The 27,955-nt window shown below is 41.6% G+C and overlaps 1 protein-coding gene and 1 long non-coding RNA gene across 2 annotated transcripts; both read right to left on the bottom strand.

The window, feature by feature from the left end:
- Window positions 1-1,192: 1,192 nt before the first annotated feature.
- PSMB2 (proteasome 20S subunit beta 2) lies at window positions 1,193-27,687 on the bottom strand. Its single transcript, XM_038377565.2, has 6 exons — window positions 27,386-27,687; window positions 22,163-22,285; window positions 19,725-19,795; window positions 7,986-8,148; window positions 3,868-3,917; window positions 1,193-1,429 (listed from the first exon to the last, which is right to left on the bottom strand). Exons 1-6 carry the CDS (start codon window positions 27,474-27,476, stop codon window positions 1,322-1,324), a joined length of 606 nt encoding a protein of 201 aa, XP_038233493.1. The 5' UTR covers window positions 27,477-27,687; the 3' UTR covers window positions 1,193-1,321.
- LOC122458255 lies at window positions 5,052-7,979 on the bottom strand. Its single transcript, XR_006278181.1, has 2 exons — window positions 7,514-7,979; window positions 5,052-5,265 (listed from the first exon to the last, which is right to left on the bottom strand). It is a non-coding gene; the product is annotated as an uncharacterized LOC122458255 (long non-coding RNA).
- Window positions 27,688-27,955: the final 268 nt, after the last annotated feature.

The raw sequence follows: 27,955 nt of genomic DNA, 5'->3' as shown, positions 1-27,955 counted from the left end.
GATGGGTACAGTACTGAAAATACTATCCACTGTAAATAGTTTTTCACATGTCCACCTTTACTTCTGAACAAAAAAACACGTCACATGTACCATCTGAATATTTTAATCAAATGTTTAATTATCCAAGCACAAAACAAGCATCTGAACAGAACATTTGAAATAGTTGAAAACCGCTTCAGCCGCAGATTCAGGTAACTCACATTTCTGTGTGAAGTTTGAGCCTTTATAAATGTTCAATTCTAGGCCAAGATTAAACAAATGTCAGCCACTATATGGCAATTATTTGAGGAAGTTACATAACAGGTAATAGAATGGATAATTTAGAATGGAAGCACCATCTTAACCCTGGACAGGTTAGTGACTGTTCTCATGGAATGAAAAAGGCTCTTTATTTAGCGTGGAATAGTTCACAGAAGATTCATGAGAGGCACAAGTAACATTTAAAAGTTTCCTACTGTGCATATTATATTTAAGCCCAATTCAAAACAAGTGTTAAAAATGGATGCAGCTTAGCACACATTTTTTTGGACATGCTGACTTGTGGTGCTTTCCTAATTCACATGATTCATACTAAAATAATTATACTGTTAAATTTAGGGTGGCTAAGATCCAACTGGCAAGCAAAACATTACTTTTCAGAAACTGGATTTCTTCCCCAACCACTAAGCCATAAAGGGTACTAGTTTCTCCGGACACTCATTTTCTACCCCTACATATACTCTTTCCCAGAAAAACCTCTTCCCTCAACTTCAAGTTGGTCTAAATAACAAAAACTAAGAGACCAAGAGAACTCTATTAAGATGTTCTGATAGTTGACCCCTTTACTATAAAATAAAATTGGATAAATTCTTGCAATTATTCTCCAGATCAAGTTAAGCTGTTTAAGACAAGTGGAACGTTATACCAGCTGCTTGCTGGACTGCAGCACATACTGAGAGGATGGATGATGGATACTTAACTGCTAAAAGGGAAAATTAATATTTGAACAAGAATTTAAGAGGGAAGACATTTGGAGCAGCAAAACTGGAACAAGCTGAGAAAGTAGAGAGACCCACTGATAAGAGCGCAGAACAGCAAGGAAGGAAGTTGCTATCTGCACAGTCAAGGATTGGCAATCCCAGAACCCATCTGCAGAGCGATGATGATTTAATTTACTTTGGGAGAAAAGGGTTAATGGAATAAAGTGATAAGATTGATATAGCCAATGTTAATCTTTATTTGAAGTCCCCAAGTGCAGTACATTAATTGTGTAGTACATCAAACAAGTAGAAAAAAAAACCCAAAAATGAACTGAAAGACTGCTCAGGAAAGATCCCCTGGGTTAGGATGACACTTTCGGAAAGGGTATGTTGTCCACTTCGTGGATGCCGTCTTTGTCAATGAACCGGACGCTGAAAGAAGGCAGGTTCAGGATGAAGCGTTTCTGAAGCTGTTTAATAGACAGAGAAAGGGGAAAAAGATTTGTTCAAGGCTTAAATAAAAAACATTTATTTGAGAGACACACTGTTGCATGTCCTAAAAGCATTAGTTTCTCTCCTCCAATTTCTGTCCTGCTTCCACTTTGTTTCTGCAACATCTCTGGACACCAAAACTGAGAAGCTGCCTTTCATATTCAGAAATCCTGGAGAGCTAGAATTGACTGTGATCTCTGTGGAAGTCAGTTTGGAAATTAAATAGAAATCGGAGGGTTTGCATAGTCACCTTAAAGAATTACAGGGATTTTACAAGTGGAAAAAAGCCACAAGCAGCAACATTTTAAGCCTACAAACTTGCATAAGCAAATAAATATATTTTAATTCTGCTCTAATGAGTTTTTAGTATTTACCATTTACCTAAAATTCCTTTTGAACAAATCTGAAGCAGGAGTTGAGATCCGAATAAGGAGCTTGCACACCCAGTGATGTAATATGTTAGACTTGATGAGAATAAATTTGTCATGCCCAAATTTATCTTGATGTACATCTTAAAGAATGCCTCAAACTAGTACCTAACAAGAGAACAACTCTGTTGAAAAAATTCACTTGACTGTGTGCCAGGGCTAAGTATTTAACAGGTCCCCACTGTACACACTGCTTGGGATATAAACTTCAGTCAATCGTGCATGAGACGTTAGCAGCATGAGCTCCCTCTCCCACATGCCTGTTATTTCAGCATGAATTATCTCAGTTCTCTAACAAGATTTTTCATTCAAGTGAAAGTAGAGAAGATTACAATAATTTTCTACCATTACACTTAGATACAAACAGGCAAACATTTTAGAGAGGCCCTAGCTCCTCTGCTTGTGATGTATTTACATTTTTAAACTTCCCCACTCAATAACCAACACATACGAGTTAAGGTCAAACCCTTTCTTAGGCAAATGCTGAAGTCACCTTTAGGGTAAGACACTTAATAAATGGTCAGTTTGATATATGGAGGATAACGCCACTTCTTGCCTTGCTTGAGAGCAGGATGCCTTGATTATATAAAATACAATGTGGTATTGTTTATTCCTTTATTAGGATAAACTGCATTGAGTAAAGAGGTTCTGCTGTCACATTATTTTCTTTTGTAGCTTATTTGTATGTTTTGAATTTTTGGGTTAGGGTGCATTGATTACTGAGGGTGCACCAATATAGTGAGCATTTGTGACATTCTTGGTTTTAATTTTTTTTAGCAGTAGTGATAATTGGGGGTACCACGGTAAGCACAGATACGAACTAGACTGCTGAGGCAAGACATGGAGGGCAAAATGTCAGCAGGTCCTGCTGCATGTAGCACTGTATGGTAATATACTAGCCTTCTTTTAAGATGATTCTTCACATGCCCCAAGTGTGTTCTTGGTTTACATATAGTTACCTAGTAGGCCAACTTCTAGAAGAACTGGTCCTGCAGTTCTTGAGGCATATTCAAGGTAGGATCCCTAGATTTATGCACATTTCTAAAGTACATTTACAATGGCATCCAAAGTTAAGCAAAATTAGTTGAACTTGGTAGTTTTTGCTGTGTCCCAGAAACCGTGAGCTCAGCAGCATACGACAATAGCAAAGCTATCATGTATTTATCTAGGTACTGAGTTACCATGCAAGACTATCCTTTCAACTCACTAGCTGTAAGACATGTAATGGTCAGAGAACTATACAACACAACTTCTTTCAGGATAGGGTTGGGCAGCACACACTAAAGTAATTTGTAAAGTACTTTGCTAACTATCAGACACCGTCATTGACAGGAAAGCTAATCTACTAAAAACCTTACACATCACCAAAATGCTTGTAAGGCCCTTTGCAGCAGACTTCTTCCCAGTAACACCAGTTCACCTCTTTAACCTCCAAGAGGTGATGACACCGAGTACTGCTCTTATAAAGATTTATGGTGTGAAAAGATATTTTTGCTAAAGCTGCTGAGCAACTGCTTCAGTGCCTGAGGTCAAGTCATTATTGGAGTTAGATTTGGTTATTCAACATATGAACTAAGGGGAGAAAGCAGTTTAAAAATGTCTAGTAGAAAAATAAAAACTTACCACAAGCACAGGGAGGATAAGTATCAAAAGGATAAAAACATTTTAGGCAGAAACAACATAAAAAGACAAAGTCAAGGGCTGTCTACATCAATATTATGTTAAGTATGGAAGGACCAGAAGTAAAGAAAAGCAATTAATCTTAAAGTTTACATTCTGGAGGACATGAACCATGCTAAGACAACGTAAGTACCCACAAATCCTTTTCCTCAGTAGCTGGTTCCACATCTGGCCAATGTATATTTATTACCCCTTCTAGCAAAGCCAGGGAAAAAATGTGACAGAGGAACAGGAAAAATATCAGCAAATGAAGGCAAACAAACATTCCTTTCTCAAGATCACACAGGCCCAAGTCTTTGGTGACTCACCTCCTCTAGACATTTCTTTAGGAGCTCCATTGCCTCCTCGCGTGTGATACCTGAAGGAGAAAACACCCACAGATTGCTTTAGTTATAGGCCATCTCTCTCAAGTCAATCTTTTTATTAAATTTAAACAACTTTTCAGCTGAGCACCAAAAAAAAAACCCTCCTTCCCAGTTCACAGAAAACACATTCCATATGTACTGAGGATGCCCTGCACTGAAGCACTCGCACTGCAACAAGCCATTGAGAATCGATTTGTTATACCAATGGGAAGCATGACGGAATTTTGCCTCCCATGGCCAGGGACTGGGCTTCGGAAAAGTCCAGCCGTCTCTCTCTCCTTGAGTTTATTACAGTTTTAAATCAGCTCCATCTGTCCACAGCCGGCTGCAAGTAAGTGAACGTGGGCGGGGATTGGTTTTAGTGCTACATTCCCTGCTGGGTATGAGCTTTAATAATGAGAAAGGCACGTGTGTGATGCCCCTGCTAGTCTCACACATTAGGATAAAAAAAAAAAAAAAAATCAGCATTCAGTGGGGATGGCCAACTGTGACAACATATTGTACTTAATTTTTTTCCTTTTGGAAGGGGGGGGGGAGAAGAGAAGAAAGGCAGCATCGCTTCCAAGAGACACAAGTAATGAAAAAATTACAGAGATGCATGCTTAGCATGCAGCCTACTTGGTTCAAGAGCTTTTGTTCCCATTCACACCTGCTGCTCAGGTGGAATAAGCTCCAATTAGAAGAGAACTGCCAGATTCCTGCTGTACTGGTTGCAGGAGGCAGATAGAAATACTGCTAAAGGAAGGTCTCTGCTATGAGTCAGTAAATTAAACTTTGCCATAAAATATTGTGGTCAATGGGTAAGGTGCTTTTGTGGCTAAAATACAAGGGAGTCAGAAAAAGCTTAACTCTATTCCCAGCTCTGAAGATTTCCAATGTGGACAAGTCATTTCAGTTGTGTTTCAAGTTTCCTCATCTGTAAAATGGGGATAATGCTGCCCTGTCTCCTGGCAATCAGAGAGGTGAAGTTTGAATGCTTTAAAAACATTGAGAGCTACAGATGTGCAAAGAATTATTCTGATGTAAACACTAAACAGTAGGAAAAGGTTGCAAAGCAGCCAAAACAAAGCATCCCCATGCACCAGATCTGCAAAAGGATGAGATAAACATATTAGAAAAGAGTGCAGTTTTATTTGTTTTTTTAATATGCTATGAATTGAGCTGATGCAGTTATGGACAAATAGGAAATTAGACTGCACTCTGAAGCGGGACACTTCGGGAGATAATTGTATGCACATCATAGCCAGCAAACTAGGTAACATACAGCAGCAGCAGCGGTATTTAAACTATAGCTTGTAGAGGCAGATGCTAGCTGAAGACATCTTCCCGCCTCACTGTTTACTTTTGGTTTCAGAGTAGCAGCCGTGTTAGTCTGTATTCGCAAAAAGAAAAGGAGTACTTGTGGCACCTTAGAGACTAACAAATTTATTAGAGCATAAGCTTTCGTGAGCTACAGCTCACTTCATCGGATGCATTTGGTGGAAAAAACAGAGGAGAGATTTATATACACACACAGAGAACATGAAACAATGGGTTTATCATACACACTGTAAGGAGAGTGATCACTTAAGATAAGCCATCACCAACAGCGGGGGGGGGGGGGGGGGGGGGGGAGGAGGAAAACCTTTCATGGTGACAAGCAGGTAGGCTAATTCCAGCAGTTAACAAGAATATCAGAGGAACAGTGGGGGGTGGGGTGGGAGGGAGAAATACCATGGGGAAATAGTTTTTCTTTGTGTAATGACTCATCCATTCCCAGTCTCTATTCAAGCCTAGTTAATTGTATCCAGTTTGCAAATTAATTCCAATTCAGCAGTCTCTCGTTGGAGTCTGTTTTTGAAGCTTTTTTGTTGAAGGATAGCCACTCTTAGGTCTGTGATCGAGTGACCAGAGAGATTGAAGTGTTCTCCAACTGGTTTTGAATGTTATAATTCTTGACGTCTGATTTGTGTCCATTCATTCTTTTACGTAGAGACTGTCCAGTTTGGCCAATGTACATGGCAGAGGGGCATTGCTGGCACATGATGGCATCTATCACATTGGTAGATGCGCAGGTGAACGAGCCTCTGATAGTGTGGCTGATGTGATTAGGCCCTATGATGGTATCCCCTGAATAGATATGTGGACAGAGTTGGCAACGGGCTTTGTTGCAAGGATAGGTTCCTGGGTTAGTGGTTCTGTTGTGTGGTGTGTGGTTGCTGGTGAGTATTTGCTTCAGATTGGGGGGCTGTCTGTAAGCAAGGACTGGTCTGTCTCCCAAGATCTGAGAGAGCGATGGCTCGTCCTTCAGGATAGGTTGTAGATCCTTGATGATGCGTTGGAGGGGTTTTAGTTGGGGGCTGAAGGTGATGGCTAGTGGCGTTCTGTTATTTTCTTTGTTGGGCCTGTCCTGTAGTAGGTGACTTCTGGGTACTCTTCTGGCTCTGTCAATCTGTTCTCACTTCAGCAGGTGGGTACTGTAGTTGTGGAATGCATGATAGAGATCTTGTAGGTGTTTGTCTCTGTCTGAGGGGTTGGAGCAAATGCGGTTATATCGTAGCGCTTGGCTGTAGACAATGGATCGAGTGGTATGATCTGGATGAAAGCTAGAGGCATGTAGGTAGGAATAAGCGGTCAGTAGGTTTCCGATATAGGGTGGTGTTTATGTGACCATCGCTTATTAGTACCGTAGTGTCCAGGAAGTGGATCTCTTGTGTGGACTGGTCCAGGCTGAGGTTGATGGTGGGATGGAAATTGTTGAAATCATGGGGGAATTCCTCAAGAGCTTCTTTTCCATGGGTCCAGATGATGAAGATGTCATCAATGTAGCGCAAGTAGAGTAGGGGCATTAGGGAACGAGAGCTGAGGAAGCGTTGTTCTATGTCAGCCATAAAAATGTTGGCATACTGTGGGGCCATGCGGGTACCCATCGCAGTGCCGCTGATTTGAAGGTATACATTGTCACCAAAATGTGAAATAGTTATGGGTCAGGACAAAGTCACAAAGTTCGCCACCAGGTTAGCCGTGACAGTATCGGGGATACTGTTCCTGACGGCTTGTAGTCCATCTTTGTGTGGAATGTTGGTGTAGAGGGCTTCTACATCCATAGTGGCTAGGATGGTGTTTTTAGGAAGATACTTCAACAAAAAAGCTTCAAAAACAGACTCCAACGAGAGACTGCTGAATTGGAATTAATTTGCAAACTGGATACAATTAACTTAGGCTTGAATAGAGACTGGGAATGGATGAGTCATTACACAAAGTAAAACTATTTCCCCATGGTATTCCTCCCTCCCACCCCACCCCCCACTGTTCCGCTGATATTCTTGTTAACTGCTGGAATTAGCCTACCTGCTTGTCACCATGAAAGGTTTTCCTCCTTCCCCCCCCGCTGTTGGTGATGGCTTATCTTAAGTGATCACTCTCCGTACAGTGTGTATGATAAACCCATTGTTTCATGTTCTCTGTGTGTGTGTGTGTATATAAATCTCTCCTCTGTTTTTTCCACCAAATGCATCCGATGAAGTGAGCTGTAGCTCACGAAAGCTTATGCTCTAATAAATTTGTTAGTCTCTAAGGTGCCACAAGTACTCCTTTTCTTTTTGTTTACTTTTGGACACCATGATTTAACTACCATTTGTTAGTCTCTTGGTACAGGATGATAGAAATGCTAAGTAGTAAATGATCAGTGCAACACCTGGGGCAAAGAGTCAGTAGTACCCAAAATACTACAGTAAAGCCATCAACACACTATTTATGAGATGAAGATGGCCAGGAGCTAACAGGTCAGTAATTCAGTTAAAAAAAAAAAAAAATCTACCTTCCTAACTTGAAAACAGGAACAGCAAGCACTTGGAAAAAGTCTAGTTTCACTGCAGCCTCCATTTCTGCTGAAAAGCTAGTCTATAGATTTTTAGATATTTACTCCTCAATGAATATCTAATCTCTGTGCCTACTACAGCAACAGAACCAGATAGAGTGACTCAACAGGATTCACAAGTGCGAGATCCCACTTTATTAAGCCTTTGATTTATTAGTCAGTAGAAAGAGAATTGTTTCTTTGCCACAGGCTTCATACTTACTTGGCTTGTAATAGCGGTCAAGAATGCTCAGGGTTAGGAACGCACCATACCCATGTGCTGCAAAGGGAGCTTTAGCCAGGGCTGCAAGGTAATCCATATAATATAGAGCAGGGCCTTCGTGTTCATCGTAGCCGGCCAAAAGAAGATTGACATGGTAAGGGGTCTGCAAGCAGAAACATAGAATTTTGATTAATGCAGCAATACTAACCAGCCTCCCCTCTACTGTCCCCCATAACATGTAGAGACTGGTAATCCAGCCCGTTTCAACATGCGCCTTTGGACACAAAGTGTCTCTAGCAACTGTGCAAATTGCTTCTGAGGAACACAATTGAATTCAAAACCCCAGAGTGGCTGAAATTTTTTTGTTGTTGGGAAGCAAACTTCTTTGCCCACTGCATTCCTTTAAACCATGTAAGACTTTTACTTTCCCTTCAATCTGCTAGTTAGGACCCTTTCAATCTTATGGGGACAAATCATAATTAAAATACTTTCACACCACTGTCCATCAAGAAAATGTTTAGATTTTTGACTGTCAGCATGCAAGCAAAATGTGGATTTTTTTGGGCAGTACAAAGTTTGTTAATTTAATATGCTGTTTATTTAGTTACGCTGAGTTAACCACACAGCATTTTAAACCAGTATAAAAACAGAACACAGTGTGAACAGTTTTATATATAATGTTGCATTGTAACATTAATTGCCAATTAGATTAAATCTGGTAGATGGAATAAAAGTCTAAAAAAAAAAAATCACTAAATTTACCTGAATAAATTTGCTTCCATACAAGACTGCAGACTCTGGCCCATTTTCTCGTTATCATAAAATTAAGATAATACAAGTCCCCCCCACATCACAAACATTTAAGAAGTAAATATTTTCACGTGTGTCTTAAATTTCAGAAATGGTTTGACAGATGTAGAGAATTAAGTGTTAGTCTGCTCCAGTTTAATTCTTTCCTCCCTATTCTTGTTTAAGATTTTAAATGCAACCCATTAAATAGAGATGTTTTCATGTTTATTCTTTAGCCAAGACAGACCACCATTTCCACTAATACAACCATGCCTTTTACTGGGTTATAAATACAGATTTAGTAATTCTGCAAAGCCCCAGGAGTTTGCATTGTGTTTTATATGGGTTATCATTTGCTTTAAAAACCCATGTATTCTTATTGCATTTTCCACAGTGGGAAAGTGGTTCTGTAAGCACATAGCTTTAGATATTCCAAACATATGTGAACACATTATATGTGATTCTATACTACACCACACACACACGATTACCAATTTGTGAAGCATAGGCTCATATAAGGAGTACATGGAATCACCATATGCCTGCTCAACACTCTTAGTAGTTCCATACTGATTTTAGTACTTGGGATTAATAAGAAACGGTCATTGAAAACTGTGTGTTCATTAGATTTTCAGAAAATGTAGATCAACAAACCAGCCAGCCAGAGTAGGGAAGAATGACACCAACTACTAGTGCCAGAGCAGAGGGCAAACTCATTTTGAAAATCTGGAATATGTGCAATTGGTCGGAGCTTGTTTCTTATATACTTGAGAATGTAAGGAAGTGATTAAATCCTTAGGAGCAAAACTGATTCCTTCCTTCCCAGAGTGCTATCTGTAGTTATTCTGACACTGATTCCTTCAATGAGAAGTTATTAAAATCTTTAACAAAATAATAGATTGGTATTACATGGTTGGGATAACATTAAGTTGAGACCACAAAACCATGACAGTAAAGGACATCATTGGATACAAGTGTTACAAAGAACCTTGAGTTGAAATAGTTTTTAAAATGAAATTACAGTGCTATAGTTTGAATGCCCTTCTCACAAAAGGAACTGAACAGGTTGCTGATCTTTCCCACTTCATGAATCAACATATCCTTATAAAACAGGTTAGCAAATTAATTCACACAATGGTTTTGGATATTCTATTTCACTACACTGCTTTTATTATATACATTTTAAGGGTTCATCAAACTTTTAAGAAGTGTTATTGAAAGATATTCCATGAAAGGTTGTTTCAGTCATTCCAGAATCAAGTTGCTACACAAATGTATTAGTTTAATTAGTCTGTGTATCATCATTTATTTATGCTTAAACATCTCACATGCACACCAAAGTTGTCATTTAAAAGCCATGACGCGCACAGAAGACAACTCACAAATTATTGTGCTACTTCGAATTACCAACTTTTGTATGTGTGAGAAGCTTAAGCATAAATAAGTGGTGTCACAGACTAATTAAATCAATACAGCTGGGTAACAACTTGCAGTTTCTGAAATTCTTCTGCAGAAGCTCCATGAAACATCTTTTGTTTGTGCTTTTTAAAAAATTTCAAATGTAAATAAATTATCTTACACTATTTTACTACTAGAGGAAGGCGGGACTCAACCACTAGATAATTATTTTCACATTTTATTTACTATTTCTACATCTTTTCTAACTGATTAACACCGTTTGGGATGCACATAGATCCTGATCTGTTTCAGAGTCTATGCTTACAAAGAAATGCAGTATTAAAAGGGCATTTTCATACATCATTTTGGAGAGCAAAATTCATGTCTTCCATGGAAGAATTCTCTTTTCAACGTACATGTTTTCTTGATATCTAAAGTCATCTTCGCTTCCTGCTGCAGCGTCCACAACACTTACCTACTGCTAGAATTTTAAAGTATGCCAAGATTTGTTTCAAATCTAGCAGTTCAGGACTTGAACCCAAGGTCCCAGCAAGGCTACATTTTGGAATGTGGCACTCTAATGGGGAATTGTTTTGGGTTTACCATGCCAAAAATGCCAAAACATTTTACTGGTTTTAAAAAAATATGTATTTTCATATGTGAAAGTTAAAATGGTTTAACTTGATTAACCTTAAAACATTTAAACTGCAATGGTATTTGGAGCAAAAGATAAAACACTAACCCAAGTGTTGTGTCCTTAATGCCAGGTGCTGCAATTTTTCCTGTTGTGAGGCTTAAGGAACCAACTTCTAAAAAACACTGGACCACAAGGAAATATCAAACTCCACATTTGTTGAATTATGTGCTCCTGACCCATCAACCCCACAATACTAAAATCAAAATTTGTCCTACTTTGCTTTTTTCAGTTTTGCTGCAAATATCATGCAAAATATGAGCCTTCCAGTATCCAATGATCTGACACTCCCATTTACCAGACACACCAGCCAAACAAACAAAATCAAATCTTGCAAATGAACCACCTCAAATAATTTTTACACCCAAAAGGGAGGAGGATCCAGAGGCTCCAAAAGTCCACTAGGAACTTTGCACTTTCTACGTAAAAATTAAGACCACAGATACCATGGTGATGGGCAGCATTACAAAATCCAAAGAAAACCTTCATATGAGCATTAATGTTACACTTTTTAAAGTGCCTGGTTCTAATCTTTCATAGCATGGGTAGGCATGGTGGAAGTTTCCCCTACAACAGATCACTGCACCTTAACATGGACCGGCAAGAACCCTGCTAGTCTAGTACCGGGGTCCTCTTGCACCCTCAATTTTTCTATGCCTAGTCTTCCAACTCTGAGGTTTTGAGCAGAAAAGCACCAAGTCAGACATTTGTTAAATACCCTCTCTCTCTACGCTGAACTTTAGTTTAGTAGCAGGATGTTTATCCATTTCAAACTAGGCATGGAATTTTGTTGCTAATTAATATGAGCAAGAGCTTTGAACTTTTTAGAATGTTACTGTGATTACAAAGGTGTAACATGAGAGATGATGGGCTAACACTTTGGGACTGAGTCAAAACAATGCATTTTTCGTCTCTCAAGAAATGCAAGCTTTCCCTTCAGTTAAAGGAAATATTTTCCATCCCCATCTAGCTTTGCACTCTATGCCATTGGATTTAAAATAACTGCAGTGATTAAGAAGAGCGTGAAATTCTTCAGAATTTACAGCTGAAGAGAACAGTTGTGAGAAATACATTGAAACAACAAGATCAGCGATGGGAGGCTGGGCGGCGACAAGCAGCGGTGTGACATCTGGCGGAAGCCAAAGTCACAGCAAGGGGGAGAGAGGTGGGCGTGAGGAAGCATCCTGCCAAGCGTGGACAGCAAGGGAGGAATTGACAGTCTTCCTTTGGACTCCGTCCAGACCCTGTCACCTATAATTAAACATAACATCACAAGAAGAAGCTGCTCTTTAGAATTTGGGTTTTTTTTATTTAAACAATGTGCTGCAACTTAGTAAATACACCAATCTTGGCACTGGCATTCCCAGCAGGTAAGTCATCTGGAAGGTTGGGGAAGGCAGTAGGTTGAGAAAGGAAACGGCAATATTTTCTGCACCATTAAAAAATGGTACCAGAGAAGTATGCATGTAGATTTGTGCTGCAGCAGCCAAATAGGAACTGACAAAAGGTCTTTTCAGAGACACACACACACACACACTGATTATGGCAAAGTGTGTCCTCATCTGCGAGGGTGTATACCCAGTATGAGGAGCACAGCACATCAGAAGTGATCAATCAGAATTAAACACTTCCTTAATCAGTACAGTGTCGACAGTTTGACCTTGGAGACATTTACAATAAAGCTCTCTGACTCCTCCCTGGGAGTGTAAAGGGGCCTTCAAGTGAGTGAACACTGCCAGAGTAGTGTGAAGAGCCCTTCCTGTAAATAAGAATCAGGTTCTATGTTCCCAAAGGAAAGTGTGACTTCTACTCTGAGCTTAGTCAGGGTTCCACCAGAAATAAATCATGGACCCCCTCCTGTAAGATAAGAGTATGTCTACACGGAGGGGGGCGGAGGGCGGCAGGGGGAGAAGCTATACAGTTCAACTTGAGTTAGTAACCTGACTTGCTATGTCTTCACTGCTATACTAACCTGAGTTAAGAATACATTCTCTTTTTTTGCAGTGTAGATATACTATATTTGGCTTCATTTTCACAACCCATACAGAAAACTAAGGCCTTGTCAAGACAGTTTTACACTATTTAGTTAAACTGGTGTAAACCCAGGTGGAGGTTATTTTGGTTTAAAAATGGCTTACTTTAATTCAGCTGTTTCTAACAGAATTAAGCTAAACCAAAAGAAGCCTGGTTTAAAAACAAAATAAGAGCATCTACACAGCATTAACTCAATTGAAACTGGTTTAAAAAAAAAAAAAATCACACGTGAAACTAAAACAGCACAAATGCACATGTAGACAAGCCCCAAGTCCAAATGCCAATGAATTAAGCGTCAGGGTGTAAAGTTTAAAGAGTTGGAAAGCTACCAGTTATAGCTATTGATGTGCATCTTCAGGACTGCAGGACTGCAGTGAAACACTACAAACTTGACTTAAATTAATATTAGCTATTGTCCATCAGCAAAGAGATGGGCCATTTCCTTGTTGCTACACATGATATTATACTCCGGCAGCAGCTCCAAATGTGCGTGCTTTCTTGTTAAAGGTGCAGCCATATTGTAATTAGAGGGGTTTCAAAATTTAATGACTTAAAATGCAACATGGCACAGATGCCTTATTATACCAGCTAGTTAACACAGTATTTGTTTTCTCCATTCATTTCACTTGCTAATCCAAAATGCTGTCTCTACCCAACAAATAAAGCTCACAGATAAAATCACTGACTGTCCAATGGCAAAATGTAACCCCTGTGTTTGTTAATCAGTAGTGTTTTTAAGGGGAATTCAGGCAAAATTCAATATTTTGGAGCAGACTCCACATGCTGAAGCAGAATTACATGCTGCAAGGTAAATGTAGCAAGTTATGAATGCTAAACATTCAGCAAGTGCTAGAAATATGAATAACTATGATTGCAAAGCATTACATTAATGCTAGTTCACCCATAGAGATAGACAAATTAATTCAAACTAGCTGAAGTGGTGAGGGATACAGATGGTGGTTAATAGTGTAGAACATGCCTCAGTTTGGGTTGGGCTGTAACACTAATACCCTGCAGAATATTGTTTCAATATAACACACAGAGACTCAAAATAATCTATTTCAGTTGGTTAAATTTCACTGAAGTAGACCCAGTGCAAAAACACCAAGGCCCCTGTGTTGCCTTCACTGCCTAATGTGGACAGCCATAAAACCAGGAAAAAGCTACGAAGGGAAAAGATTATATAATGTCCCCTCTCTCCTCCGCATCTGGCACTTTTGTAAAAACACAGTCAGCAAAAAAAGGGGAGGGGCCAATAAGGAGGACAACTACCCAACCAGCAAGCTCCATCCCCTCCGCACACTAAAGGACACAAAAACAAAGACTGCTTCATGCAGCTTCTCTGGGATCTGCAATCCCCATCGAAGAGGTCAGAGCACAAAAGCTGCCCAATACCAATTGCCATGGGGGAGCGAGTTGGGAACAACAACAACTGAATGGAGCACACAGGAAGAGTTCCTATGGCCAGGGCACCTTGGGACTGAGGCAGTCCACAGGTGAATGACCTTCTGGAAATTTTCTTGTATTGCAAGCAGGTATAAAACAACACTTATGGGTCCCTCAAATTAGGGAGTGGGAGAGTACAGCCCAGCCACATATCTAGTCCCATGGGATTATTCTGTCCCTGAGTTTTACCCCCCCCCCATCTCCTTTACTTTTCACGTGAAGGAATGTCAATTATTAATTATAACAGGAAATTGGGAGTTGGATCTCTGGTTGTATTTCTGACTGACCTTGGGCAAGTTGCTTCACCTTGCTGTGCCTCAGTTTGCCCATTTGTAAAATGGAGATATTATTTATTCACCTTCCTAAAGTGATCTGAAACTCCTGAGTGGATGCAAAGCATTGGCATAAAGTTAGACCAAGATGTCAATAACGAAGCAGCACCAAGTGAGTACAATGCTCAATCTCAGATTATAGTAAACTCTTCTAGATTTTGTAACCCATTAAAATGATTTAAAGACTACAGCATATTAATGACCAAATGCCCAAAAGTCCTGCTCATACTCAACTTGCTTCCTGTTCAGACTTGTACCTTGTAACATGGTTAGCTAGAACAAACCCAATAATTGGAGGTATCCCGGATACATGTGAATGGGGCCCAAGCACCTTTTGGCATGGAGCCATTTCACAACCTATTTGGAAAGAAGAGGGTAGTGTTGAGAAATGTTCTGGATTTAAGTCACCAATTCCAAATCATAACTATTAAGACAAACAGTTTCCATTACCAGATTCTCAATAGCTGAAACAAACTGTTTATTCTGAAGATAATTTTTCTAATCAGTTTATCTATTGGTTTTAGAGTTAAAAGTTATAGATTTAAGACAGTTGTGTGGGATTAGTGTGCAACTCCTTAACGAGTAAGGATTCAGAAAAAGTAGGGTTGGAGTAGACCTACAGAGTCTTTTTACAAAGCCAAAATCTTTGATATAATATCACTATATTTCCAATGGGACTATTTAGCACAGAAACAGGGATTTCTGATCTCAGCAGGCACCTAACTGGGTAGCACACACACTCTAGGAGTGAGAAAGCAACACCTTCTCACATTCAATCCTCCTGAGAGAGGGGATTTACACCTGAAAACTCATAACTGTATCAGCACTATGATGGGCAAAACAGCAAGTTAAAAAAAAAATCTAGTTAATTTAAACCAGAATAGCTCAGAGTATAACCTCCAACAGCATTACTGAGACAGTGATTCTATAGCCCGGCTCTTCCTAAAGCCCAGCCCAACATAAAAGGTAGGACTTTTGAGGGTACAAGTGAAGGAAAAGGCAGAAGGGATCATGGATGAACTACACCCAAAAACTAGAGAAAGATAACAAAATACAAATTAGGGGATGTTTTCTAACTTGCCTGCTCTCCTGCCCCCAAAATTAGGGGAATAATCAGAGTTTGGTAGGGTCATCATCTTTTATAAAACTCCAGTATCAGGTATTCAACCCACTAATTTGACATTAAGTAACATTTCCCATTGCCAGACCTAGACAATCCCTGCCAATACATGATCCTGGGTTTAAAATGTTCACTTGTGTCAGTACAGAGCAGAAGCCACATGCAACTCAGGTTCAGTCATAAGTGACTCTCCAAAATATTAAGAAATAAATCAGGTTTGGGCAAGGCAAATTGTTTTACATATTCCATTCTTGGCTACCTTAAAAAACATTTTCATATTGACTTGGCCAAGAATTAGCTGCTATTAGCCAAGAGTCTAGGCTCAACTCAGCTTGCAGGGAACTTTCCACACCTTGCTATGCATCAAGATGAAAATATATATTTAAACCTGTAGGTAAACAACCTAGTTCCCTCCTCTTCCCTTCCCCACAAAGTATAATTTAGCTTGGCATGTATATTATGTTTTATGGCTATAACCAACAGTATTAGATTAATAAATCATTCACATAGGACTCTGGAAGTCTCTTTGTACAAAGCACTATTGGCTATATTTTTATTGATTCTAACTGGGTCACAACAGGTACAGAAATAAACATCTGACAAGTTATTGAGCAAAGAATACAACTTTCTGATGCCAATGTTTGTAACTTCGTGTTGAAAGCTCTGCACTTTCATACAAGCACTAAGTGCGAAGTTTCAAAAGATGATAGTGTTCTCCCTACAGTACAGAGATCCCTGTAGTGCGATAGTGGTGTCAAAGTGCGCCATTTGCTCAGGGGCATTGCCATCTGCAGCAGCACAACATTTTGTCTCCGGTAAATAAACACATCTGCCTTTGCCAGTGTCCTCCCCACTGTGTCGCCCATCTGGAGCAGGTGAGCTGGAAGGCAAGCCTGGGCACAGGGAGGAAGGGGGATGCAGAGAAGATCAGGCCTCAAGGGACATGGCGCATAGAGGAAGAAGACAGTGCCACATCATGTCACATCCTGCTAACCACATTTGCCAAAAAGCATGTTAAATTATTACTCTCGTTAGTGATATTTTTATCATATATAACAAATGGCTTTCTGTGCTTTAGTAGGCAGGACATTCAAAGACAATTTCACCTATGCCATTTGCTCTGAGGGTCCTGTGACCTTGAGACAAGTAATCAGCCTCTTATGCAACTGATAGACAAGTCTGTGTATGCACAACAGAGGGAGGAGAATTACAATATTGCTTCTAATGTCACTCACTGAAACTGAGAACAGCTCCATGCAAACATACAAGCCTTTCAAAATGTGAACATTTGAATGAAAGTTAAAATAAATATAATTTTTATAGGACTAACATCTACAGTACAATTTGTATCCATTTAATTTGCAGGAGTATATTACACTCATTTCTAAACAGAATGAGGTGTGGTTTAAACAGAGGACTAGGAGTCAGGACTCCCATATTTTATTCCCAGCTCTGTATGAACTTGGGCTAGTCAGAGCCTCAGGTCTCCCCTTCTTCCTCCCCTCTTTTGTCTTGTTCATTTAGACTGAAAGCTCTTCAGGGTAGTCTCTATGTACATACAAGGCCCAACAATAGGGCACTGATCTGGGTTGGGACCCATAGGTACTACCCTACTACAAATAATGAAGACTGACAGCAAGCCTGAAAAAGGTTCCCTGGGAAATTTCTATAAAATGTCCTAGCAATAAACAAATCTCATCCCTGTTCCTCACCATACTAACATATTTGCTCAACTTAATTCACATCATCATCAAGTCTCTTGTTTTCCCCGCTCTTCTTTTGTGTGGAGAATATACATGTGCCAGGCAAAGGACTGTTGAAATCTCTAAACTTGTATATTTAGATATCACTTTGCCTTTCTGCAACAACTTCCAGAGAAGAACTTTATAGCACTTTACAAGCAGTGAATTAAGCCTCCTCTCCCTGTGAGGTACCCAAGGATTACGTATTTATATCCAATACCCATTTCACAACTGGGGGAATGTGAGGCACAGAAGTGGATATTTGACCTTGAACATGTCACATGGCAAGCCAACAGCAAGTGTAGAACCCAGAAGTCCCGACTTCCTCACTATAATTGCCAAGCATCAAAGGGCACTTATATAAGGCATCTGAATAATGAATGAGGAGACAGCATTTATTAGCAATGCTTTGAACTATTACCTTAAGTTAGTCAGTCATTACACTCTGCTAATTCGAAAAAAACAGCTTCAACTTGGTTTTGATATTTACTGAAAGCTTCATGTCTGTTTACAAAAGGCGCTTGTTTTGCTAAGTACATCAAACAGCTTTGCTCTATTAAATCATTTTGAGAGAAGATTAAATGGATTCAATGCATTTGCATGAGAAGCGTTGGCCTTATCTCGATTTTAAAGGGGCTTAATTCACTTAGCTGTCTGGTATTTATGGCAAAATATTTACTGGGCCCAAAGCTGGAATCTTAACACAGTAGTTGTATTAGTTTCTGATAAGTGAGGTGATAAGCACTAACGAGAAAACAAACAAAAAAACAAACAAACCATAGCTTACAATTTCCATAAAACAGACCATTTTGATGATGAAAAACCATAGGTAAAGAAAGAAGAGACCTCTTGATCAGAGTTCATCCATCTGCAAGCGAAAGTTATTCCCTAGTAACTCATAGTGGATAGTGAGCGGACATTTGGTCTTCGCCAAGACCCTGGATTCTGGGCCATATCCCAACTCCTATGCCACACTTCGAAGATAATTAATCAGATCATGATCAAAACAAAATCTGAAGTTTTTCACAGGTTGAAAACTTCCCCCCTCTTATATTGCTTCTATCCATTTTCCATTTGGAAATAAACAGATATAGATAATTTAAATGAACAGTAGTAGGGCGAGCAGAGTAGCCATTTGGGGAAAGATATTAAATGATACTTCAAGTTTTTAGTGTCCTTAACATGAAAACACAAGCAAGCCTATTACAAAAATTGGTAAAATTCCTTTCACAGATAACATTTTACAGAAAATAGAATAGTTGTCAATGTCATCTCCTTAAAGCTGAACAAAATGTTATTGTAGCTATTTTTTAAACTAGTAATACAGGAGAACCTTAATTTGCCAAATGTCTCCAAGGTCCCCAAACCAATAGGGGTTTGTTAAAAAGAGAACATGAAACAACTAACACAAACAGACAAAGATGGACAACAAGAGGCCCTACTGTTGTACAGCAATTCTTTATTCATACCACTGAAATTATTTAGGGCATAATATAGCATGGTAGTATAATTAAGATACAGGAACCAAAAGGGTGGATCTTAACACATGTATCTCATAATGGCAGCAGTTTTTATGGTAGTTTGTGAGGTTTATATTTTTCAAATAAGGCATTTCAAGAAATGTGGGTTTAGGAAAAAATCAGGTTTGACTGTACACAAGTTACATCAAACAACTGTGAAGTAAAAATCTAGTTATGCTACATGAGAAATTGCTAAAATTATCTGTACCACGCATAAAAGAGAGCATGGAATTACAAAGTGAACTATATAAAACTGACACAAAAGGGAAATGTCTTCTCCATCCCTTTTGTAGCAACAAAACTTGATTGCTCTCAAGAGTCTCAGTTCCACGCTACTCACTGTGGGGAGCCTATGGCTTCACTAACTCAGACCATACTCAAATCATTTGCTTGTTTCAGAAGAATAGAGATAAACTTGGCCAGTCACATGTTATTTTCATTTTTATTTTGTGTTTTCTGCCCTGGAGCATTCAGTCATGTGTAAGCACATGTTTAAATTGTGAGCTCGAGGGAAAACAAATGAAACAAAAATATTGCTGAGGAAAAAAAAGCTGTTGCAGCAGGAAGGGATGTAGGGAGGGAAAAGGGCAAACATATTGTTTGATTTTTGCGAGAAGCCCTTAGTAACTTCAGTCATTGCTGGTATGCCTCAGTTATTACTTACCCGACTGCGCAGGTAGTCAGCCAAGTTTCTGCGTGTAAAGTTTGCTGCTGCAGTAGGAGACAATTCATACCCTAATATAAGAAACAAATACATTGATGAGGAAACTGGAGTGCAAATGCATCGTTCTTACTGCTTTGCTTTCACTATTTGTTTCATAATAAAACAGAAAGGCAACATGATCGAGGGCAATTCCAAGTTCCTATTCTGACTCTGACAACTCATTTATTATGTTCCCTTTACCTCTGTCTACATTTTCCCTTTGTTAACTGAGAATAATTATACTGACCTATATCAACAGGGTGCTAAGGATTCAAATTACTCATATCTATACAGGGATTCAAAATACAAAGCCCTAGAAAAGTGCAGAATATTACACATCTGTATTCAGAATATTTTTTCATATAAACTGTATCCCAAAAAATGGTGTGGCGTTAAATAGGAGAGACACGAAGAGAAATAGAGAAAATGTTTTTCACCCAGGATTTGAAGACAGATGGAAAGTTCCTATATTTCTCTAAATCACAGGGTATGCCTACATAACAATAAAACACTCACAGTTGACCCAGGTCAGCTGACTCGGACTGTGGAGCTATAAAATTGTTGTGTAGATGTTTGAGCTTGAGCTGAAGCCTGAGTTCTGGGATCTCTCAATTTTTAGCCCCGCAGTCCAAGCCCTGCGAGCCCAAGTCAGCTGACCCAGGCCAGCCACAGGTCTTTTATTCCAGTGGAGATATACCTTCAAAGGCCTGGAAGAGAAGACTGTTGCCCCACTGGCAAGATTGTGGACAGGAGAGAATTCTGAAACTAATGTTGAATCTTTTTTTTTTATTTTTTGGTAAAAACCAATCCTTTAGACATGTAATTCCATTTTAGTTAGTGTACAGGAAAGAGACTCAGTAAAAAAGCATGTGAAATGTTCTACCACCTGTGACAATGAATAAAGAAACAAAAGACTTCCATAAATAATACAAGACACTTGATCAAAAGCCTAATGCTAAGGAGAGCAGAGGAAGTTATTACATGATATCCTACTGTCATTAGAACCTTTACCCTGCCCTAAAGTTTTTTCTAGTAATCTTTGCATTTTTTTTTTTTAAGCGATGACATAAGGTGCTCAATCTATTGCTTCATAGAGATATAAACAGTGGATTTCACCAAAATACACAACACAAATACTTTTACAATTCAGTAACGACTCATCTATATACTGAGTTTACGTGAACCAAAGATTATTTAGTTAAGAGTTCAAACATTTGCAGTCACTCTAGAAATTCAGAAAGCTGGAAGTCCATAAGGCCAAACTGTCTGCTCTTTTCGACTAGGTCAGTACAAGTCAGTAAAAATCCGATTAGAGATTTGAACACACCACAGGAGGTGATCAGTGCTTGCAAAAGCAGGAGGAAAGATTTTACAATGAATTGTATATAGCATATTTCACTAGGTGATCTCAGAAGTGCTCTGCAAACTAACTGAAGTACTCTCATGAGTGAAGTATTTTCTTCTCCTTTTGCAGATGGAGACACTGAGGCAGAGGGGTCAGATGACTTGCTCAAAAATCAACCCACATCAGAACTAGCAATAGATACAAGAGTCCTTATTTCCTGTCTTCCCCTTTTTAACAACTAGGCTATCTTCCCTGTTTTGTACAGACCCAAGTGTACCAATTCTAATGTGTAGTTATACTGGGGAATATTGTTGATAGGGAAGGGAAAAAACTCTCTTTTAAAACTGATTTAAGAAATGAATTATTGAAATCAAAATGGAGACATTATTTATATATGTAATTACATACATACAGCAGGAATTAACTTTTAATGAATATATAAACTTGGGTGGATTCAATGACAAGTATTCAAGCCCCTAACTACCTATCCTGCCCTCATCACCATATTTACTTCATCCCCTAAAAGGCAGAAATCCACAAACTAGACAGACTTTAAAAAAAGGAAGTGTAACCCCCCCCACAACACCAACCTGAAATAATCCAATAGTCATCTTTAAAGGAACAACAACTTTATTAAGAATCACCCCTTGTGTCTGAATGTTTTTGGACTGCTTGTTAGAAATAATTCCTAAAATTACAAAAACTAAAAAATTAGTACATTTCACAGTACTTTTTATATAACAAGTTTTACTGTTTCCCTTGTAGCGAATCTGTTTATTAGTTTTTTCTGTTTGTGCCAGTTCTTCACACAGCAACAGGAAAGGTCTTTTTAAAAAGGTTAGCAGTAAACGGTAAACCCACAAAAACTGGCATGGTAACTAAGGGCCACTGTAATACTCACAAATTATTTTATTTAAAAAAAAAAACAACAAAAAACCTAAATACTAGATTTCTAGCTGTCCTTTAAACTCTCAGTAGCTCTAACAACATGCAGGCATATTAACTCTCATTCATATAATTATAAAACGACCTCCTGTTCTGGTATTGTACTTACCATTTCTCATTTTATAGAGTTGAACATTCTTCTGGATGTACTCTGCAAACTGCACAGTGTCTCCAGCTTCCCCCACACACAACAGCAAGATCTTCTCACTCATTTTAAACATCTTATCATGGTCTAGGCAATGAGACAAGAAAAAACACTACAGTCATGCTATTTTGCCAATATCATAGCAGTTTCACAATTTATTTAATAAGTACCAAATTAAAGGATTTTAATCACTCAATTATGCTAATCAAAGCATCCCAACTATATTACAATATTCAGCTTCTCTCAGTCTCCCAACTTAATCTGTTGCATAGTGTTCCTATGTGCCGTTAAAAGCTGTCACACTTCAGAGAGGTGACTGCATTTCAGTGATTAACGTAGCACCCTACATCTACTCTGTGAATCAGTGTATGATCCCAGTTGTGCAACTGGATCCATGCTGACAGCCCCTGCACTTGCAGGGAGCACTCATGGAGACAATGGAGCTCAACACAAGGGTCCACATGTGCAGATCCAAGAGCAGAATCTGGAACTGAATTTTGAAGTGCATTGATATTCTTCAGGAGGGAAGATGCTACAGAAATGCAAGCTGTTACTCATGTACCAACGTTGGTTAAAACTGCATAAATACAGAACAATACATTTTAAAAAATTAAGTATTCGCTCTTTCATTCTATTATTTACTCACCAATAAAATATTCAAGAATTTTGCTTGATAAGCTGTTAGGTTTTGCTTTATATAAATACATGATATTTTAGGGCAAGTGTAATTCTGGGTAAAATTGAAACATGTGAACACATTAAGCAAAGAGAAATTATGAAAAATGTAGGATCAAAGTGTACGTCAAAGAGACTTCGTTTCCTAGGATATCCAAATCCACTAGCAGCTGTTTCAGAAGGGAGTAATTTGGATAGACAACGCTTGACAAGCAAAACCACTTATTTTAAAATACAGGGGGTAGTCAATGTCATGACTGAACTCTATTAGAAAGTTCTACTGGCAATAGGAAAAAATAATAAATATTGATTACAAATTGCAAAAATAACCCATTGAAAAGCAACAAAATCATTAAACTCTAAAACAGAATTCTTCCCTTGAAATCAAAAACTTTAAAACTGTAATTTTCTGAGGTATTTTTCAAATCTCAGCTATGACAACAAAACTATAGGAACACAATTTTGTACTACTCCTAATACTGTAATCTTATCTGACCACCAGTCTGCTTTAACTAGATAAGATAGATAAATACTCAAGCAGCTGTTAGTGCCTAAGGAAAACTGCTTCTCCATATTCAGGCTAGGTCTACAGAACACCAGTCTAAATCTCCATATCTGAATCTCACTTTCACTTTCAATTTACTAAATACTGCTGAATAATCTTCCCTGGAAGACATTTTTGAAAGCTTCTGAAATGTCAATCCTTTAATAGGATTTGGAGAGTATTACGCAGTTGTTAAATACTTTAAAAGTTGCTTTTGAGTGTTTAGGGATTGCTATTCAGGATTGATCAGTCTCTGCAATCTGTTTACAATTTGAAGGAAAAAATTACCAAATACCAATATGACTACTACCTATAGCTTACTGTTTTTCAAACTAAGATTAATAAATCCCACATCACTATGTTTCCCTGAATAGATTAAATAAATTTCAACAGGAATTAACCACCATTAGTTTAGAAAACAAACTTTTTAAAAAAGTTGACTGTATTTGGTAATATTTAGAGTAAAAACTGCAATTTATTACAGAGATTTCTCCCTAACTTGGTGTCCTGCTTATGAAACAAGAACATCACCTCTGTTCATTTCTGTAGCCATGAAGTAAGATATAGTGGTCAGATTCATCTAGCAGCATAGCCAACTTTTGCAATTTTATTGAAATACTCCCAATATTTGGGGGGAAGGCATGGTGTTTAGTTTGCTTTATTTTTGAAGTCCCAACTGCTGCATTCATGTGATTATGTGAGAATATATATTTTAAAGAAGTTTAACCCTCCGTGTTGAAGAAAACAAAGGCTCAAGTGTGAACATGAAGGCTGAAAGCCAAAGTCAAATTAAAAACTTTTTTTTTTTTTTTTTTTTTTAATATAATGGTTTTGGGGGCCTGACTCATGATTTCTCCATGCTTGTGGCTGACAACACAGAGCTAGTACAACTTTTTAAGAGGAAAAAATTATATGTGGAGCTTGAACAGCTGACTGCAGTTGTTTTACTTTGCTAAGATAGAACTCAGTCCCACAAACATATGTGTAGCTTTGCGCGTGCAAGCAGTTCCACTGACTACATGTAAGTGCTTGCAGGATCAGGCCCTGAAACTTGATGTGCAGTGGGGAAATTTTAAAGTGTCTCCACCACCAGCTCTAACACCAGTTCAACTGAACCACAGTGAAAGCTGGTAGGAACCCTAATGTTGATAAGACTTTTGTGTCTGGACCCATGTTTTCTACCCTTTCAATTAGGCTTACATTTAAATAGGGTTAACTAAAACAGGTCCAGCCATGGAAGCCTTGGGTCCCACTAGTTCAAATGAAACCGTGTTAAAATTGCTAGGGGAAATATTTTATAAATTTTTCAAGTGAAGACATAGTCAATTTCCTTTGGATAATGGCTCAGAAAGGATGTAAAACCTGGGAACATGTAGTATCTGTACTAATCTCCAACACTTGAGTAGATAAAAGATACACATGTTCAGGTAACTGTTATTGTTCAGATGGCTCAGCATTCTAGCAACAGTTTTTAAATAATGAAAAAAGTTAGAAGTGAAAAAAAAACAAATAATGGGTGCTTTATAAATCCCAAAGATCAGCAACAGCTCCCCATAATATCTTTTCATCTTCAGTTGTTACATGTGCACAATCTGAGACACAAAGTTACCTCTTTTTGTCTTGCTCAGCTCTCTCATGTGAGCAGTTATGGATATTTTTCTATTTGAAGTAACTTAGAAATGGGTGGAAATTTGCCTCTTACATCTTCCAAGAGACGACACCGAACGCTTTACAAATATTCATTTGATTAATTTTTGCTGAACAACCCTCAAATACCTTTTCACTTCTATGCTGCTTCTCATGTAAGGGAGAAGAGCCAATAAAAGTCAGAAAAAAACACTACACTGTCAGCCATGAAATCTCTCCTTAAAACTCACTTTTGCTGTGATGTCTATGCAATGCTCAACAATGGCTAAACAGGGGTGTACTGTGACTACTGCTTATTATACCAACCATGATCATTTCACTGATGCCTTGACCTCCCTGCTGCTTCTTTTTCTCCACCAGTTGCCTCTCATCTTATATTTAAGTACACTACGGGGCTGGGATAGAGTTTTCTTTTATAAAGGTGTGCAGTACCAAGCACAAGGGAAACCTAACCTGGGTCTCTAAACTCTACTGCAAGAGACTGAGGTGACAAATACATGAATTCACTGTAGAACCAATACAGAATAAATAAAAATATCTAAAGTGACAGCAGAGAGACTAAGATCAATTGCTTTTTGAAAACTTTTCCCCTCTGCCAAATTTGCTACACTGTGAAAATACCTTTCCACTGGGAAGTTAGCAGCTACACAATACACTCTTTGGGGCAGAGGCCAGGCCTTCCTAGGAGGCTGCATTGCATGCAGCGTAATGGAACCCGGATTCTCATCAGGGCTCCGGGGTGGGGTCACAACCTGCCACCACACATCTTGATGAATACCTTGGTTTTTTGTTTGTTTGTTTTTTTTAATAAAAAAAGCAAGTTCCTTTGGGGTCTTCAAGGTAACCTGTTTCCCAGTGCAAAGATGCATAAATAGTAAATGGTGACACAGCAGCAGGTGCACCAGGAAATCCGTAATCAAGGAATCAAGGATATCCCCGAGGGCTGCAGACGTGTACCAGTCCCCTGGGCTCTGCAGCAAGGGGGAGGGTAAAGAGAGATCTTCCCCCCCCGCCGCCGCCCTCCCCCTCCCCCTCCCCGAGCAGCTTCCCCCCCCGCCGCCGCCCTCCCCCTCCCCCTCCCCGAGCAGCTTCCCCCCCCCGCCGCCGCCCTCCCCCTCCCCCTCCCCGAGCAGCTTCCCCCCCCCGCCGCCGCCCTCCCCCTCCCCCTCCCCGAGCAGCTTCCCCCCCCCGCCGCCGCCCTCCCCCTCCCCCTCCCCGAGCAGCTTCCCCCCCCGCCGCCGCCCTCCCCCTCCCCCTCCCCGAGCAGCTTCCCCCCCCCGCCGCCCCCTCCCCCTCCCCGAGCAGCTTCCCCCCCCCGCCGCCGCCCTCCCCCTCCCCCTCCCCGAGCAGCTTCCCCCCCCGCCGCCGCCCTCCCCCTCCCCCTCCCCGAGCAGCTTCCCCCCCCGCCGCCGCCCTCCCCCTCCCCCTCCCCGAGCAGCTTCCCCCCCCGCCGCCGCCCTCCCCCTCCCCCTCCCCGAGCAGCTTCCCCCCCCGCCGCCGCCCTCCCCCTCCCCCTCCCCGAGCAGCTTCCCCCCCCGCCGCCGCCCTCCCCCTCCCCCTCCCCGAGCAGCTTCCCCCCCCCGCCGCCGCCCTCCCCCTCCCCGAGCAGCTTCCCCCCCCCGCCGCCGCCCTCCCCCTCCCCCTCCCCGAGCAGCTTCCCCCCCCGCCGCCGCCCTCCCCCTCCCCCTCCCCGAGCAGCTTCCCCCCCCGCCGCCGCCCTCCCCCTCCCCCTCCCCGAGCAGCTTCCCCCCCCGCCGCCGCCCTCCCCCTCCCCCTCCCCGAGCAGCTTCCCCCCCCGCCGCCGCCCTCCCCCTCCCCCTCCCCGAGCAGCTTCCCCCCCCGCCGCCGCCCTCCCCCTCCCCCTCCCCGAGCAGCTTCCCCCCCCCCCGCCCCCCTCCCCCTCCCCCCCCCCGAGCAGCTTACCCCCCCGCCGCCGCCCTCCCCCTCCCCCTCCCCGAGCAGCTTCCCCCCCCCGCCGCCGCCCTCCCCCTCCCCCTCCCCGAGCAGCTTCCCCCCCCCGCCGCCGCCCTCCCCCTCCCCCTCCCCGAGCAGCTTCCCCCCCCGCCGCCGCCCTCCCCCTCCCCCTCCCCGAGCAGCTTCCCCCCCGCCGCGAGCAGCTTCCCCCCCCGCCGCCGCCCTCCCCCTCCCCGAGCAGCTTCCCCCCCCGCCGCCCCGAGCAGCTTCCCCCCCCGCCGCCCCCCATCCCCCTCCCCGAGCAGCTTCCCCCCCCGCCGCCCCCCATCCCCGAGCAGCTCCCCCCCCTCCCTGAGCCACTGTCCCGCGACTTTCGTATCCCCCCGGGCCCCACCGCCGCCTCTCACCGTGCTTCATCTGGACGATGCTGGAGGCCGCCACCGTGTCGGACGCCACCAGGATGTAGTCGGGGCCCTGGATGCCGATCAGGTACTCCATGGCGGGGGCGGGGGCGGGGGCGCGCGCGGTTCTTCCTCAGGCCCGGGCCGGCGGCAGCTTCCCCCCCCCCCTCCGCGGCGCGACGTGACACAGCGAGGCCGCACGGCGCGCGCAGGGGGGATGACGCAGTCGCCCGCTCTCGCGAGAGCCCCGCCCACCACGTGACCCGGTGCGAACCAGACAGCGACCTCTGACCTCTGACCCCCCCGCCCCTTCCCCCGGGTCTGGGGCTCCGCCCTTCTTCCGCCCCCCTCCCCCCCCGCCGCGGCCTGGCCTTTTCGGTTGCCTCCGTGAGGCTGCGCCCGCCCCTTCCCCCCGCGGGGGAGACTGAGGGGTCCGGGTCCCCCGAAGCCCGGGGTTTTCTGTCGTGCCCCCCGCGGTGTCTGAGCAGCTGGCCCCGGTGCGGGCTGGCTGCGGAGCGGGAGCCGTCCGGTTCGCCTTCGCTCCCAGCGGCCTCCAGGCCGTGCCTTGGCAAGGGG

The sequence above is a fragment of the Dermochelys coriacea genome, chromosome 19 (assembly GCF_009764565.3).
Source record: "Dermochelys coriacea isolate rDerCor1 chromosome 19, rDerCor1.pri.v4, whole genome shotgun sequence".
NCBI lineage: Eukaryota > Metazoa > Chordata > Testudines > Dermochelyidae > Dermochelys > Dermochelys coriacea.
Note: the sequence above shows the minus strand (reverse complement) of the source record. Positions and strands in the feature narration are given on the sequence as shown.

Excerpts from the sequence above, each read along its gene's own strand:
- PSMB2 (XM_038377565.2), bottom strand. The coding sequence starts at position 27,476 with ATGGAGTACCTGATCGGCATCCAGGGCCCCGACTACATCCTGGTGGCG. Across the intron at positions 8,149-19,724 it reads CTGACTACCTGCGCAGTCGG|ACCCCTTACCATGTCAATCT; the intron begins GTAAGTAATAAC and ends TTCTGCTTGCAG. Across the intron at positions 1,430-3,867 it reads TAAAGAAATGTCTAGAGGAG|CTTCAGAAACGCTTCATCCT; the intron begins GTGAGTCACCAA and ends TCTATTAAACAG.